Here is a 17,767-nt window from a genome sequence, read left to right as displayed (position 1 = left end):
AAAGATGTGGCTAATGATAACATCAGGATGCCTCTATTGAGACATCATGATGGTCAATATATTATTTTGCAGTTGATAGATCTCTGGCGCGTCAATTATTATCTCACGATCGAATCTGATGGATATCTAATTCATTCATTCTATAAATCAGAAGCTCCTTGATCATTCCTCAAAAGATACTTGTACACAGTGTGTTCAAATCAAATCGAGTTGATTCAATTATTATTCATATCTTCTAACATTTTAACTCATATGGACTTCTTTTACTACTGATAAATATACTTAGGAATTACGATCTTATAAGTGTCAAATCATCTTTGTACCCTCAAACATATCTTCTAGAATTCATCATATAAAAGTCAAAACCGTGCGAACTCATTAAAGTGGACGACAATAATGTTTTCATGTTTTTAGGTGATGTGAATTCACATCACGTCGTTCCTCAACCGTCAATGTTGGAGACCGTTTGGTGCAGCAGCCAAACCGATTTGTGGGGAGTTCATTGACAATTTGACATCCACGACGGCGCGAGGTGAAAGCCGAGTAGACATCTCCTTCCTATTGGGTCAACCAACCATCGAAGGTCGCAAGTGTGAGGGCATACGCCGCCTCCAAGTCAACGATCAACATCCCAGCGTATGAAACGGTTGAAGATCGCCTTCCGCTTCTTGCGTTCGTGCATTGTGTTCATAGCGACAGTGATGGGTTTCTGTGTTGCACATTCTACTCATACTCTTTGCACACATTCCCTTTAAAGTTTGGAAATAGTAAATTTATCCTTACAAGTTTATATATATATATATCCATCAATTTCTCATGAACTTCAATGATTTTGTGTAAATCATTTACACTTTTATAATTATTTGTTTGTAAAATGTTAAACACTTTAAAAACATATACGATCATAAATAAACATACAGATAAACTATCATTGTAGTGAGATGATGATAAAATATTTTATTTAGTAACTAAAATATGAATATATGTTTCTCACTTGGAACGATCATGCAACAATGGATCCAAAGTATCTATATCCTCCTATTAACATCTATCTAGAAAATCCTAATCAATCATAATCAGATTTAATATAAAAATACCCTCATATTTTTTTTAGAATAATGAGCTTCAAAATAACTAAATGTCATTTAGACAAATAACGAACGGTTCAAACTTAAAATTAAAGGAAATGACACTTCATACTACCAAATCAAAATTATGTCATATGAAAAATTGGTGAAAATTTTGAGGGTCGATGATAAGATCATGAAATTGAATTGAATCTCATGTAAAACACTTGGTATATTTTGTGTGTGAATGGGTTTGTCGTGATCCCTTTGAAACCCTAATGTGTAAATCGGTGGAGGTTCCCCACTCGGTGGTGACATGGTTGAGGACGGAGACCCAAATGAAAAGACTACATTACCCGATGTTGTCATGCAAAGGCGACCTGACCTGCCTTCCACTCGCACTCGCCATTCTTTTTGGGTTCACAAGTTGAGAGGGGAATGCGTTCTATCTCCACACTCCACAAAGAACTCCCACCCGACTTCTCAACAATCGCAATGTGTTTGCACGTGTTGTGATCATGAAATAATTTGGATTTCAGCTTCAACAACACATACCTTTCATCGTCCATCTCATTTCTATTTAGTGTCCTTTGCCCAGTAGTTTGATGTGCCATCTCCTTTCGACTCTTTTTTGTGGATCGCTTAGAGGAGCTCCCAATTAAATTTTGTTTGTATGAATGTAATCATTCAAAGTACTAATAATGACAATGGATGCTTATGCATTGGTTTCTATGGTAGCATTATGCACTAATTCAAAGGACCATGAAGAAGAAGAGGAGGAGGAATTGGAGTGGTCTGCACAAGGTTGTGTGTGTCTGTGTCTTGTGTGCGTGGAGGGAACCCAACCCCATGTTTTGGGGCAGCATATGTTCCTGGTGGGAAACAGCAGCCATCCCACTCATTTCCAGTCTCTCTCTCTCTCTCTCTCTTCTTTTGTTATCTTGAAGAGCATCGCACCCATATGGCACCCACTAGAATGACTACTATAGCAGCTGGAAAATTTTAGGTATAATATGTATTCTTTCATCCATGCATGTATAAGATGTTGGAAACAGGACAGTATTGGTATGCAGATGAAGATTAAAGGTGTTCAAGGATTGAAACAGGTAAATGATATACATTAAATTCAATCCATAACTAGATAGATTAAGTTTTTGTTAATGGAACTCATACCCATCGATGCATCACTCCCTTCTTTTGGCACACATTTACAGGCTATAGAGAAGCTTAAAACTACAGTGCGACTGCAACTGCTGCTGCTTCTCTCTGGTATCTGTCACATCCTTCTTCTAACACAAGATTGCAGGCTCTGAGGAAGCAAATCAAGCAGCTTAAGAACTCTTTCTGTTATGGTCTATGGCACTCCCTTCTCCTCGCGCAGATTACAGACGCTGAAGAAGCAAATCAAGCAGCTTAAGAACTCTGATCTGCTGCTGTTTTCTGATATCTCTGATGTGATCTGTCTGAACTCCACCAGATTGCGATGTCACTCTTACCATTCATTTGACCATTACTCTCTCTCGGTCTCTCTCTCTCTCTCTCTCTCTCTCTCTCTCTCTCATCATGTATAGCGACTTCTTATCTGTCCCATCTCCGCCCACCCACCCGCCCACCCAACCCCTCCATGCCTTCTCTCTTAGAAGTTGGCCAACCACCTTTACCTTCTTCTTCTTCTTCTTCACTCTTTCTACACTTAACACCAAAAAGCAAACAAACAGAAACGAAAACAACGGAGACAGAATTATGGGAAGTAAACTCATACAACTAAGAAAGAAGAAAGAGAGAGAGAGAGAGAGAGCGAAAACAACACGAATCAAACAAAAGATAGCTTTCTCTTTGTTCTATCCTCCGTCACCGGCGTCCATGCCGGCCAGAAGCTATCGAAAAGAGCCTAGTATAGAGTGGACTAGTACTTCAATCTTTATCGGAGTCCTCCGGGCTTGGCTCCTGATTGAGATCAGGATTCATGGCACGCCGAGATGGCAACTGCTGTTGTTCGAGCTGGTGTTGATGGTGTCCTCTCTGTTGTCGCAGATGCGGCGACGGCCGCGACGTCAGACCGGTCTGGAGAGCGTCCACCCTCGCACCCACCTCGGTGGCCTTCTTCCGGATCGAGGCGGCCGACATGGAGGCCACACCGCTGACGCCGAAGCCTTCTCCGTCCACGTCTTCCGCTAGGATCTCGTCCGGGAAGTTGAGCCGGGCGGAGCGGCCCCGGAGGTAATATACGGCGGTGTCGTAGGCTCTTGCAGCGGCCACCGCGGTCGAGTAGGACCCCAGCCAGATCCGGGACCGCTTGTTGGGCTCCCGTATCTCCGCCACCCACCTCCCCCACTTCCTCATCCTGACTCCCCTGTAGGGCCTCTCCCTGCTGCCACCACCGCCGCTTGCCGCAGCCCTCTGCCCAACCGCTGGCGGCGGGGACTTCCTCGTATCCTCGCTGGTGGAGGTGGAGCAGCACTGCCCTTCCATTTCCTCTCTCTCTCTCTCTCTCTCCCCCATAAATCATCCCTCTTCTACTGTTTATATTAGCGATGACTGTAAGAATAATATGATGTGTCTTACACATTCATCCCTCTTTAAGTTTGGAAATAGCATATCTGCCCCTTCAAATATTCTTTTCTGGCCTTTTCTTAGTCTCCTCCATTTTTCATAATTTCCTAACCATTTTTTTTGTTTAATATCTAAAACATCCTTAACTACATATTTAATTTTTTTTTCTTTTAGTCATGAATCGATCCCATTATAGTACTTATATACTATATTATAATATATTTTAGTAATATTATAAAAATATTATTGATTTTTTTTAAAATAAAATATGTTTTCAAAGAAAAACCTATATATATATATATATATATATATAAACAAAAAAGTGTCCAACATATGAGGCTCGTGTCTTACCTTTTATTTTTTTAATAAGATATACTATAATATAATCCTCAAAATAATATATTATAATATTAATAATGATAATTATCTTAATATGTAAATATTATATATAGATATAGTTTTACCTGATATAAACAGATCCTAAGGGCGGCTCTTTGGTGGCGGAAAGAGACGCTAATAATTCCACAACAGCAACAAAATCTAATGACGTAAAACGTCACCAACTTCGATATCTTTCACGTAGTCGGCACTCGAGCCTCGAACAAACCACCGCTACCGCTGCCTCCTCGGGTGGCCACCTGATCATTGCACGCTAATCCAACCTGTATATCCAATTAATTACTCCCGATTAACTCGGGTTTAGGATTAGGGTTTGCAATCCTTCCTTGTCGATCGAGATCGAGAGACACCACCCTGGTTTCTCTGCTCCATCGCGTTCTTCACCTACTCACGTCGAGCGCTTATAAATGCCATCCCACCGTTCACTCTCTCACCGACATGTTACATGACGTGAGTCGGAGTGGTGGATGTAGACGTTTCAGCCTCTCCTACGGAACTCCTCCTCCTGTTTCTCTCTCTCTCGCTCTCTCTCTCTCTCTCTCTCTCTCTCACACAGCATCGGCACAAACATGGAGGTGGAGAGAGACTTCCTACTTGAATTTTCCAGAGTCAGCGGCTGAGATTAAGTGACGGTAAGGAACGGATGGTGGAGATGGATTGAAGGAAGGTCGGTGGCCGGGAGGAAGACGACGCTTCAGAAGGTTTCGTAGAAAAGAGGATTGAATGGAGTTTGGAGAGAAAGAGAGAGAAGAAAAGGACAGGATTCTAATTGATTGAGAGAGAGAAGGTAGAGATAGCTACTGTGCGTTCGTTATCCTAATAGGGATCTAAGTAATGGTGGGTGTAAGCAACGAGGAGGACAATGCCATAAACTACTGAGAACGAAGGCAGGACAGTGATATGGATATGCATATAGAATTGGCCTCCTCGATGTCGGCATGCGGACTTGTCTTTGTGGGATGTAAATGAACATGCACTCATCTGAAACATAAAACTTGATCTATTTTATCTTGGATTTTATATTGAAAAGAGACATCATATGATGATGCGTATCCTAACCCTTATAAATAGATGGAGATTCTTTTATATATTACTATTGAGAGGAGACTTCATGAGATGGTTTAGGAAAATGAGATGTATATGACAATAAATGTGAGCCCTTTTATGTGTATTCTGACCCTCACAAGAAACTATAATTATATGAAGAGTTGTATCTTTGTATCTCCTTCGTCTGAGTCTCATCGATCTCTGTCTCTCTCTCTCTCTCTCTTTTGCCAACCTATACGAGACAGAAGCGATGATTTAGGTTGATCTGCTCACTGCAACTTGACGGCCATTTATCTGTTGACTTCTTCCATGCATGATGTCATGCTAAGACGTGTTTTTCTATCACTGGCATTCCATTGAAGCTTATCCAACGTTCTCTTAGGGGATAAGTCCGATCAGTAGTTTCAGAAGTCATCTTTGATTTCTCTTTGTTTAACATAAAGATTCTAACCATGTTTTTCGTACGGATAGATTCCACAGTTATTGTGGGTTGGTTACTGGCTTGTTGGTGTTGGATCATCGTCTCGGTCCTCATAATTATGAGTAATTTAGGAAGAAAGAAGAGAGTTATACTTTAGGATACTGATTAATTAACGATAATAATCTTGGGAAAATTATTAATTGCTTGGCAACCAGCTGGGACGAAATCTAACAAAGATGTTGTTCTAAAGGAGGAGGAGGAGGAGGAGGATTCAAGACAAAGGGAGGTGATCCCAAGAGAGTGCTATTACAACTCATCTCCTTTTGGGTACAGGGATAAAGAAATAAGAACACATGAGCAGCTGGTGGAGAGCTGGCTTTAATTTGTTGTGGCCGGTGGATACTTTTTACTCCAAATTGGTCGGTGAGAGACAGAGAGAGAGAGAGAGAGAGAGAGGCAAATCAAATGCAGCAGCATGAAAGAGTTGATGCAATCTTTTCACAGGAATAGTATGATCCACTGGGCATAATTGCACCTCACCCTTGGTGGTCATGGTGCTAAAGAAATGGAAAATGGAAGGGCCTCAGTGGTCCTCCTAAAGTCTTTCTCCTCCATCTTTTACGTGCCAGCACAACGTGTGTGTGGCCAGCAGATGATAACAATGCATTGGGCAAATAGGCCTTCTTTCTAGCCTTCAGCAAGTGCCAGTTGGGGAAGACCTTTGCGTTTGTTTTCCTTCTTCTCTTGATGACAAGTTAAGTTCGGGTCACAATGTTTTAGAACAGTGTTGACTTGTACAAATCCCATTGGGTCAATGAAGGGATGAGCTCATGTTTGCCTGTCTTGGCAGATTAAGGAAATAGAATTAAGAGCCTAACCATCATTCATTCATCATTAAAGGAGACATCTATTGACCTGGGCTTTTTATAGTTGGGTTGATTATGTCATATTATATATATATATATATATATATATATATATATATATATATATATATATATATATATATATATATATATATATATATATATATATATATATATATATATATATATACTAATGAAAAATATGGGCCTCTTGTCTATTCAAGTGGTAATCCAAGTTAACATCGTGTAGCTGTCTATGTTTTAAGGTCAGGTCTATGATATTATTGATCTCTGGAAACATTATGCAGTGTGGTGCCTATAGATAGATGTAAGGAGGCATCAAAGCACAGGCTATCCTCTCTTTCTTCTCAGTTGGCAATTTGTCTTGTAAGCTTCATGTTTCAAGACATTAAAATAATGACACAAACAATCAGTGCTCCGCATGGCTGATTCATCGTAGGATAAGACCCGACATCGATGAACCCAGCCATTTAGAAATGTACATTGCAAGATGATGGACACATTCTTGCTGATGAAACATTGTCGATTAATAACTCATGGACAATATTGAACAATCACAAATCCCATCAGAAAATGAGAGCAATGCACCAACTTACCAACCACGTTTGATCACGTCAGCCTGCAACCGCATGGTAAGACACGCGCACCAGTCTATGGTGATACAGTCGAGAATTCTACCAAGACCAAGTCATCGGAAGCATAATCTGAAACCCAATCCCACAACATATGTTCCAACTAGAAACCAAACCAAACTCAAATGCACTAGTGGGTTCCACAACCAAACAGCTTCAAGTGAAATCTCAGACTATCTGTTGCCTCAAGAAACGAGGCCATCGTTGAGCGACAATGCCGCCAACTGATCGGCGGGAACATTGGCCTGCTGCTGCTGTGCCACAGTCCTCAGAACTTCCAGTGCCTCCGCAACTTTGGCTTTCAAGGCGTCCGGAGATTCCAGCAAATGCAGGACTTCAGTCTGGTCCATCTCCAGTAGCATTCCTGTAACTTTGGCTGCATGATCACGTTCGAGTTGCTCCACGAGTGGGTACAGACTCTCACCGAGCATCTGGAGAGGAAGAATACGTGAACCATAATAATCAATCAATCATTCCACGGAGCTGACCTGGTACCCTTCAAATAAGTCAGAAAGCTCCACTAAGTACATAAGGTGATATAACTGAAGTTCATTAGCTTACGATCCATATGATGAGAATAGTCTCTGGCTAGAAATAAGTAGCAGGACCAGGTCAGTGTCGAGGATTTCAGGACCAGAAAGGAACTCGGTTAATGTAACAATGAAAAAACCATCTAGTGACTGAAAGATGAGTCATACGTGATCCTAGTCTTTCGGAAGGTACCCTAGTGGCATTATCCTACGTGGTCCTAGTCTTTCGGGAGGACCAGAAAAGAACTCCGTTAATGTAACAAGGCATAAAGAGCCCTCCAGAAAAAAAACACAAAGAAGTACATAAGTAGCACACCTTTAACAGGACACACGCTCATATATTGAGTGGGAAACATACCATCCTTTGCTGCTCAGGAGTAGAATTTGCAAGGGCAGAAGCCAACGCCCCAATGGGAATAGGTTGTGGTATGGGAACATCTCGCATAGGCAACCCTCCCATCTCATACGGAGAGAGCATACCGCTAACAACACCAGGCATAGGAACATCAGGCATGTTGCGGCCAGGAGAGTAGCGCTGGACACGGCCCCTTGGAAGCATCTGTTATGCATTCTCCACAAAAAGAAATTAATAATATAAGTTAGATCAAGGTTCAGTTCACATCCGATCAATCAAGGCTATGTAGATAATCTCACTATAAACCGAGAAATGAACATATTGCATTAAGAGCATCAGAATATAATGCACAGCTCGTTTACATGGAGTGGTAGAGCAATGGAAGCCATCATGGCATGCCAACCCAGCTATCGATGACCAAGTAGAGGACCATCATGAGCTAGGACTTCAAAATTAATTAATGTGAAATGACAAGGAAACACATTGGATCTGCTGCCATGCACACAACTCAACTTGTAACCAACAAGCTTGTGCTCAAATTGATCGGTAATGTGGTGTGGTAATCAACATTTGGTCTCTCCAAAAATTAAAACACGCTGCCAAGAGTATTTCACCATCTAGTATCATGGTTCTCACCCTATCATTGGAAGTGTGCTTATGCAATGTCATTTCACCACCTGTTCTTTCCAATAACAAGGATCTTAGTGCTTTTAAATGCTTCTCTTTTGTTCTTCCTGCTTCCAACCGATTGCAATTTATTGTGGTTGTTAATGGTAGTTAAACCTACAAAATGATTGCAAATTCCAAAGGGCAAGAAAGAGAACTCCAAGCTAAGAGAGATGATTACAGACCTGTTGCTGAATTAGAGGCATTGGCTGCTGTGTTTGTTGTACAGGTCCTGCTCCAGCTCGTCTACCCCCTGGACGGTGCACCTGCTGCCCCTGTTGGACAAGGGGCACTAAGAAATTTGGCATAGGTGCCCCTGCAGGCCGCATTCCAGGGATAAGCTGTTGCTGGAAGCCAAATCCTGGCTGTAGAGGAAACTTCAGAAATTATTGAATGATTTATGCAACTACAACTTAAGCATGGTGGTAATATCATAAGTAGTAATAAGCTAATTCAACAAACAAACTAAAGATGATGAACTATAAATAACACCATAAGTCATGATTATGAACTTAAAATGCAACAGGACAGTGGCCAGATAAGATCAGTTGCATAATAGTATCATAGTATTTTGGAAATATTGCAAAATCACATGCCAAAAGTCATCCAGCATGAAAAAGATAAGCATTGGCAAACTGCTATTCTCTCCACAAGGACACTATTAACAGTATGACAAGTAGTTTAACACCTGCCTGTGCCTACACAAGTACGTAGAGCACATTTCAAAAGCATGATAAATACTTTTCAATTAGCGCCTTGCTGACAGCAAACCTTGCTTTCAAAAGCATGATAAATACTTTTCAATTAGCGCATGATAAATACATTTCAAAAGCCTGTGCCTACACAAGTGTCCTAAACAGTCCTTGCTGACAGCAAACCTTGCTTTCAAGTAACTAGGAATTTCTTGCAGCAATTACAATAGGTAAGCAACGTATGTACTGTTTCCGATGAGTTCCATTGCATACTTTATAGTTTCTAACACGGTTACTAGGATATCCAGCTTGAGCACCAGAACAAATAAGTAGATTCTATCTGCAGGTCCCAGTATTCTTGGACCTGAATCTTAGGAACTAAACTCTACTGCATGCAACAGCAGCTTATGATTTTTGTTAAGTCCTTCTGATGCCAATCAAGAAGAGTTTTTCATAAGTACTCTAGATTTAATATGACATAGGTCAATCAATGTTAATTAAAAAAAAAGTAACAAAGAATCTGGGGAAACAAAGGTGAACTCTATCTACAACATGTAAATATACAAGAATCAGGTTATATACGATAAGAAAAACAAATACAAAAGTACACATTACAATTAAACCTGCTTCCTAGCATGACAACTTCAATCTTATTAATATGCATCAATGCAATGTCTGAAACAAAAAAGCTATTTTAAACTAAACTTCTCGCACATGCAATGCACATACCAAATTTGCAATTTTCCCACATACACATTTTCCTTTTGATTATAGAGCAACAGCAAGCTATGGAAACTAAATGCTAATTGCACAAAAAGTCAATTCCAATTATATCCAGTTATTTTCCATTATATATAACACTATCAACCAATATCGAGTTTGATAACACTCAACAAATAAAATACTATTGTGTCACACAGCTTATATATTTTGACCAAATACAAAATTGTAAGTTTTCACCACAATATTAAGCATCACCATGCTAGAATATGAAATAATATAACTCAATTTATAATGATGAAGACCATCCTCAACAGTCAATCACTATGTATTGCAAATTTGCAATAAATAGTTGTCTATGAAACAAATATATTTATATATTCATCAAGCATAGTTTATTTAGGAATAAGTAAAATTAAAGTACAACATAACAATAAAATAGTTACCTGTGGTGGAATAAGGGCAGGAGGTCCTTGACCATAAAATATTTGTTGCCCAAGACCAGGAGCACCAGGGGGGTACATGGGAACACGAGGACCAACAGTAGGGGCCATTGGTACAGGCCGCATCTGTGAAAACTGTGCCTGTAAATTGGACAAACAATTGCAACACATAAATAACAAACTGCATATGTAAGCAGAATAGTTTCAGAATTTGATCACAACATGATATATTGCAGAACTGAAAGTAAATGCAGATATAGTACTCTAGTTCCAGAATAACTCCAGTGTAAGAAGAAACAAACAATGAGCCATGGAAGAGTATATTGCCAGCACATGTTAAACTATAAACCAATACCATTTTCGATCAAGCCACACACACACACACACACACACACACAGAGGGGTCAGGGTCGGGCAAGTCAACACCTGAGTGGAACTAATGCAAGACAACTGGCTAATGAAGATTGAGAGAACTATACATGAAAATAATTTTATGCTTATATATTCTCAGTAGTTATCAATTTCTTGCATGTAACCATATAAATCAATGATTCTTCTGCATTCAATATTACTGTAGGAAGAAAATATCTTTTAGCAATCATTTGATCTCATCCCAAGAGAAAATAAAAGCTCACCTTAAATAAATCATTGTTATACTCCTTTCAATGACATCTAAACTAGAAATTTAGACCTCATTTACATGAAGAAAACTCTCAATCAACAATGTGTGCTACATAAGTCTAAGTACTGAAATTTGTGATACATTCCGTCCAAGAACTCGTCAACACCCACCATATACAAGACAAGCTTGACTATCTGCTTCATCTCCACGATATATGACAAGGAATGCATGACAGCATGGGCATACAAATACACGTTTACAACAGACACCTACTTCCCGCCACTAAGAGGTTCACATGCAAATCAAGTCTTAACACGTCTTCATAAAGAAAATTTGACCTCGGTCGAGCATACACATGAAATAAAGCAGTTGTCAAGTTTCCCAATATAGACTGACCATTTATGTTCATAGCCTCAATCGAACTGTAAAAGAATAACTGGCAAGTTATAAAGAACATTGGATGGTTACAAGTTCATATCACTCCAAAGAAAAGGACATGATCATTCACCAGTGGATTTGGTAGCAATCTAATGTATAAAAACAGCTAAGCAAAAGGTCAAACATCAAAGAGAGTATCCAAACATCTCTTGACATCACTGAGCCAATGGAAAGTGGATGACGAAGAACCAAACCTTTCAAATAAATTAAATAGAAAAATATGGAAGTTTATCTATCAATTATCTTATTGACAATGAAATTTATTTTCCAAAACAAATATAAAAATATTTGTTTCCTTAAGAATAAAAGAATAAATTATTGATATGCTTTGATTTATGGTATACAATTTTTTGTTATATTCTTTTCTTATTTTTATAGGTTTCATTTTTCTTCTCGTACATAGGAATCTATGATGGATTATAAAAGTTTTTTTTTCCTTTTTGTAATATGTGCCAGTGATATGAGATCATATTCATGGGACTGATACCTAGAGCCATATGATTTTCTTTCTTATATTTTAATATTTTATTACTCCACAACTATTAAATCCTAAAAAATAATTTCTGTATAGTGTATACATCCATGCTTTTGTCCTATATCATATTAGTATCAGTGCAACTTGTCCTACATATATAGGGATAAATTCCTCAATCAAGCCCAAGATTTATCTCCTTCATTTTTCACTAAGACTTCTAATTAAACCTAAAATTTACCTTCTTCCCTTTTTATTTGGCTTTTTTCTTCTCTTGATCAATTTTAGTAACAATGTAGTAATCATACTTCTGACATTTCAAAAGGAACCTAAACTATTAAACATTTATTCAAAGGAAAAATAAATCAAAATGGTCCTGCATCATTTGATGTTTTAACTCAACATACTCCCAATCCGGGCAACCATTTCTGTCTCCTAATTAAGGTCCTCTATAGGGGAACTATGCACAAAATTCAAGGCAATATTTTTCAAAAGCTCCAATTGACAACTGCAAAACACGTACAGTAGTTCCTTCCAAGACTTAAAAATGTGAAAGAAAAACTGATAGAATGGCTCCTAATATAAGTTTAGATAAAGGGTGGTACCTGCAACCTAGCTCTTCTATCTTCTTTACGTTGTGCAAGTGCAACATAAAGTGGCTTCCCATAGACCATCTTTCCATTCATCTCTGCAAGCTATATAAAAAAACAAAAAAAATTCATTTATGGCCATCAAAAGAAGTTTTAGAGAGAGAGAGAGAGAGAGAGAGAGAGCTTACAGCTCGAGCTGCTTCTTCAGCGGCCAAGAAAGCAACAAACCCAGAACCTTTACTTATACCATTGGGCTCCCGCATAACCTGTTACTCACATAAGTATACCAACCACATCCATTAGAATGCCATTATGACTAAATCAAGAAACAATAATAAGCAAACTATCTCAAAAGATATGAAACATTACCTTGCAAGAAGTAATTGTACCAAAACCAGAAAATAATTCTCTCAGCTTATCATCTCCAATGCTAGCATCTAAATTCTTCAAATATAAGTTAAGTCCTTGATATTTGTCCATTGTATCCTTTGCCCTCTGGTCAAAAAATTCCTTCAGTTCTTGTTCCCTTTCAGATTTCTTCAGTGCCCTTCCAACATACCACTCCTCCCCACCAAATTCCTGCCCATTGAGTTCTTGAACTGCTCGAGCAGCATCGTCTGGGTTTTCAAAATTGACAAACCCAAAGCATTTGGATTTTCCATCCTCCTTCCTCATAACAACAGCACTTGTAATTTTCCCATATTTGCCAAATATTTTTTCTAGATCTTCCCTTGTAGTTGACTCTGAGAGGTTTTTGACAAAGACATTAGAAAATTTTGTCTTGTCTAAGGAGTTTTCTCTTTCCTGCTTGCGAAGAAATGGACCAACAAAAACTGGTTTATCATTGACAAGCATGCCATTTAACTTATTGATGGCATTCAGTGCTGCCTCTTCTTGATCAAATTGAACAAAACCATAGCCTTTCGACTGGCCAGATGCATCTGTTGCAACCTTGCAAGAAAGAATGTTGCCGAACGATGAAAAGATCCCATGTAGATCTTTGTTGCCTATCGTTTTATCTAGATTCTGAAAATAAAATAAAGAACAAATCACCGATGTGCAAATCAAACTTAGAAGTACCAAAAAAATATGAGTAACAAAAGACCAGTTATCCATGATCTAGATGGAAACAAACATCTTAGCAACAGCAAAACAAATGATGCATTACCTTAATAAATATATTGGCCGCCCCACTTCTGCGGATGCTAGGGTCACGGTTTGAATACATAATGCGAATAGGCTTATTGTTAAGTGGGGTAAAGTTCAGCACCTCCAATGCCGTTGCAGCTGTTAATCAAAGGAGCATCAGAAAAAAAAGATGCAACTACCTTTCAACGTTTGGCCATTGCACTATAAAACATTAAATTTTCGCCATTGCACTGTATAATTTTCATGCCATGATGAAAAGACAACTTGATATTTGCATCCAAATAGCTTCCACTTAATAAAAGCCCTCAATGACCAAGAAGAATATTTCGATGTTAATATTTAATAGCAATGAAATACCAAATTGTTCAAAAGCAGTGAGTACAGATTTCAAAGTCACTTTAAAAGAAAAAAAGGTGCCTATTTAATATGAGTAATTTTATTTAATTTTAAATATTCCACGATAAAGACATGCATATAGATTGTGATACTAGTTTATACTTTATAGAAATCCATTTCTCAACAAAGAATTCCTAAACTTATAAGGTAACTTCTGAACTCCAACCAAATTCTACATTAGAATGCTTACTACATGGATTTGATGCGAGAATAGACTGAACCTTGCAGCAATGTTAATGTCAACATGCTTCCAATCAATATTGGACATAACAAGATGGTTCTTGCCACTGTCCATCATGGTTAGTTACCCTACTCAATTTCCTATATGAGTTTGTAACACCATGAACCCTCGATGCAAGTTAGTATCAAAATGATTCCCTCACACTGATGTTGAATGGAGGTACACTATGAAGACCACCTCATGCATTGGCATAACTTATACAAAACTGTAAACAATAATCTCCTACACTACTCCCCAGCAGTCAAACCAGGCAAGCAAATCAAGAGATTGTCATCAGCCCTGAGTAGCTGGAACACCACCAGCCAAAGTCCGATTGACCTATGGTAATTCCATAATTTCATGTCATTGATTTCATGATGCAAGACCATCTTAATTTATTTCTAAATTGAATAAATTTTATTAGTTTATGAAAGATTTTGCAAATGCCATATGTTGATAGATGACTATATAATTTCCTAGGTTACTCAGGAGAAGTGAAAGTAAGAAAATGAGAAAAAATAGATGAGGTCAAAATTCGATTTTAATTAAACATGTTATCTCTAAAATAAAGTTTCATCATTCCATAAAGATTAAAATAATATATGAATCAGATAAACCACCAAAAAGAGATCATTTCCCAAATCAAATTTGGAATGTTAGCTTTTTCAAAGAAGAAAATAATAAGGAATTGATTTGACATGATGCAACTATTTTTTTCTTCTTTTTGTATTTTTCCTTCTCTTCATATAAATAGGAGGAAAGGGACTGCAATGGAGGACAACAAAATGATCTAATGAATTAAAGTTATTTTCTCACATTAGACAATATTTATTTTGACAACAGTATGATTCAATCATCTACGAATTACTTTTCTAAATCAGAGTGAATTCAATAGTTATCAATTTTTTCTATTATCTTCACGATATTTATCTTTGTCTTCCTTTCTCTTTCCTTTGCTTTATTCACAAATAAAAAATAACATACTTTTATTTTGATGGTATGATTTTATCCCTCCCTCCCTCCCTCCCTCTCTCTCTCTCTCTCTCTCTCTCTCTCTCTCCCACCCTTATTCTCAAGTAAAAAAGAATATGCTGTCTCTATTTGCCACAAGTTTGTTGACATCATGATTGGTATCTTGTCCCACATCGCTTCTCTTTCAGTAGGGATTATAATGCACAACTCAGCAGTTGTACATTCCATGTGACGCAATCCCCAGCCCCTATTGGTGGCATGTTCCACACCACCCAAGAAACCAGTACAGGAGTCTTACATGACTTGCAAACCCCATTCTAATCTGAAAGGGAGTTTGACCATCTCCTAAGTTGTTCAATTATCAAAAACAATTGGAGACCGCAAAGATTGATAGAGGAACTACTCTCAAGATAGATGGAGACTCAAAAACCACTAAACTGAGGATAACATCATCCTTAAACCTTTTTCCTATTTTAATTATGGGTTTGAGTATAAATCGGCTTCAACAATGCTATTAGTTTATTTTAGTTGCTACTCAAAAGCTTTTGGAGGCTTTTACTTTCCCTTGAATTCACATAGCACTTGTAAGAGGAGCAATCAAGAAGCTAATAATTTTCCATTTTTTTGTGAATATTGTTAATTGGTCAAAGGATTCCACATACTCAGAATGCCTATGGGTAAAACAACATAGATGGAGAGATAAGGGTGATGACTAGTTTGCTAGTTTGACTGGATGGTCATGCGAGCAAATCTTTTAGAGAATGAATTGAGAAGGCATGGTCACTCTTTTAGTAAAACTTAGTTGTCCGAATCATGCTTCCCCGTCAAACTCCTCAGATAGTTACATGTGAACAATTGAAGAGAATAGACACTGGAATGAAGAACCCTAATAGCAATCATGGCCCCAGTAGCAATGGGCAGAATGGAGCCAAAAGTTATGTAACATTTGTTGCTTCATACGTATATTCCTTCTTAAGAACAAGAAGATTTTTTGCAAAGCTAAGTAACATATTTTCCATGTATTATATGGTGGAAATTTCTTAATCCACTTCACCCAAAATCCTTGTTTCATATAGATAGTTGAGAAATATCTTTTATATTGTTCTCTTATTTCATACAGATCCAAGAGCCAATAGTCCATCGAGAAGTCTTCTTTTACCCTAAGATCACACAAAAAGTACAACACCTTCACCAGAATTAGTAAGGAGAGGAACATTCTTGCCTCAGTATCTATCCTGGAGCCCAACATTAACCTATTCAAATCAGGTTAATCATACTATGATAAGAATTCCCTATGAAATTGTGTGTCGCTAGGGAACAAGGAGTAATAATGGACAAAAATAGCATGTTATTAACAAATTACAGTCCAGAACTAACATAACGGACACTCCATCCAGTGAAATATCATATGCATAAAAAATGAACTCCCAAAACTAATGACCGAGCCGAACCAGCTGTAATCGAAAGGAAAAGCACAAAAAAGGCTCCCCGAAAGAAGAAAAGCAACGATTCGACTCACCATCGACGGGGTTGCTGTAGTTGACATAAGCATAGCCGAGCGATCGGCGCGTATTGACGTCGCGGCACACCCGAACAGACACCACCGGGGCGATCTGACTGAACAGATCGTACACCTGCGCGTCCGTCACGCTCGCCTGAAGGTCCCCCACGTACAGCGACGTGGTCGGGAACTGGTTCCCCCCGGCGCCGCCTCCGCCGTTGTTGACCGTCCCGTTCAGAGCCTGCTGCTGCATCGGAGCCTGCGCCATCGTTCAGACCAAGTATAACCTTTTTCTTATGCTACCTTCGTTTTCTGCTCTTTCCTCCCCTTCTCTTCTCGCAAAAGTCCAAACCCTAGCGGTTACAACAACACCGACGACGACTACAACAACAACAGACCTTCCTCTTTTACTGTGAGCTTTTGAAGGATAGTTACGAGAACAAGGACTGGGGATCCGGGGGAGATCTCAGATATTTAGAATTTTTTTTCGATTTTTTTGAGGGGTTTTTCTTGATCGGAGGAGGGAAAGGCAAGCGGGGATAGAAAAGGACACGAAGTCAAGACGGAGAGGGAGAGAGGGAGAGAGGGGGAGAGAGAGAGAGTGTGTGTGTGTGCGTGTGTGTTTGGGGAGGAGCAGCCCGAACTGCACCGCGCTCGGCCTCGTCGCCCGGACCAGGCTTTTGTCATAGAGCCCCGTGTTATCCTAGCCGTCGGATCGACGAGGCCTGGCCGTCCGATCCCATGGGCGGCAGCCGCTCCGGGTCCGCGGTGGGGGAGGCGGAGTTTGTTGGATCGGATCACGAGTCCTACAAAATTCGGGTTTGGTTTTGGATCGGGGTTAGGAGATCCGCAAAACCAATTAAATTATTTGTGCTAAATCGGATTTTTGTCTTCATCTATAGAGTTTAATATTTGATAAACATATGATATAAAAATGACCAAAGATCTCATCATATCAGTAGAATCTAAAAAGAAAATATTTTTTAAAAAATATT

General features: G+C 38.9%; 2 protein-coding genes across 2 annotated transcripts; both read right to left on the bottom strand.

Annotated features, from left to right (window-relative positions):
* Positions 1 to 2,981: 2,981 nt before the first annotated feature.
* On the bottom strand, positions 2,982 to 3,539 carry LOC135611397 (ethylene-responsive transcription factor RAP2-9-like). Its single transcript, XM_065107146.1, has one exon. It carries the CDS (start codon positions 3,537 to 3,539, stop codon positions 2,982 to 2,984), a length of 558 nt encoding a protein of 185 aa, XP_064963218.1.
* A 3,381-nt stretch (positions 3,540 to 6,920) lies between these two features.
* Positions 6,921 to 17,390, bottom strand: LOC135609784 (polyadenylate-binding protein 2-like). Its single transcript, XM_065103420.1, has 9 exons — positions 16,791 to 17,390; positions 13,703 to 13,821; positions 12,904 to 13,560; positions 12,723 to 12,800; positions 12,550 to 12,639; positions 10,416 to 10,553; positions 8,743 to 8,922; positions 7,895 to 8,095; positions 6,921 to 7,437 (listed from the first exon to the last, which is right to left on the bottom strand). Exons 1-9 carry the CDS (start codon positions 17,038 to 17,040, stop codon positions 7,192 to 7,194), a joined length of 1,959 nt encoding a protein of 652 aa, XP_064959492.1. The 5' UTR covers positions 17,041 to 17,390; the 3' UTR covers positions 6,921 to 7,191.
* Positions 17,391 to 17,767: the final 377 nt, after the last annotated feature.

This window comes from Musa acuminata, chromosome BXJ2-4, assembly GCF_036884655.1.
Source record: "Musa acuminata AAA Group cultivar baxijiao chromosome BXJ2-4, Cavendish_Baxijiao_AAA, whole genome shotgun sequence".
In the NCBI taxonomy this organism is placed as follows: domain Eukaryota; kingdom Viridiplantae; phylum Streptophyta; class Magnoliopsida; order Zingiberales; family Musaceae; genus Musa; species Musa acuminata.
The sequence above is the reverse complement of the archived record's forward strand: the minus strand, read 5'-3'. Positions and strand labels throughout refer to the sequence as shown.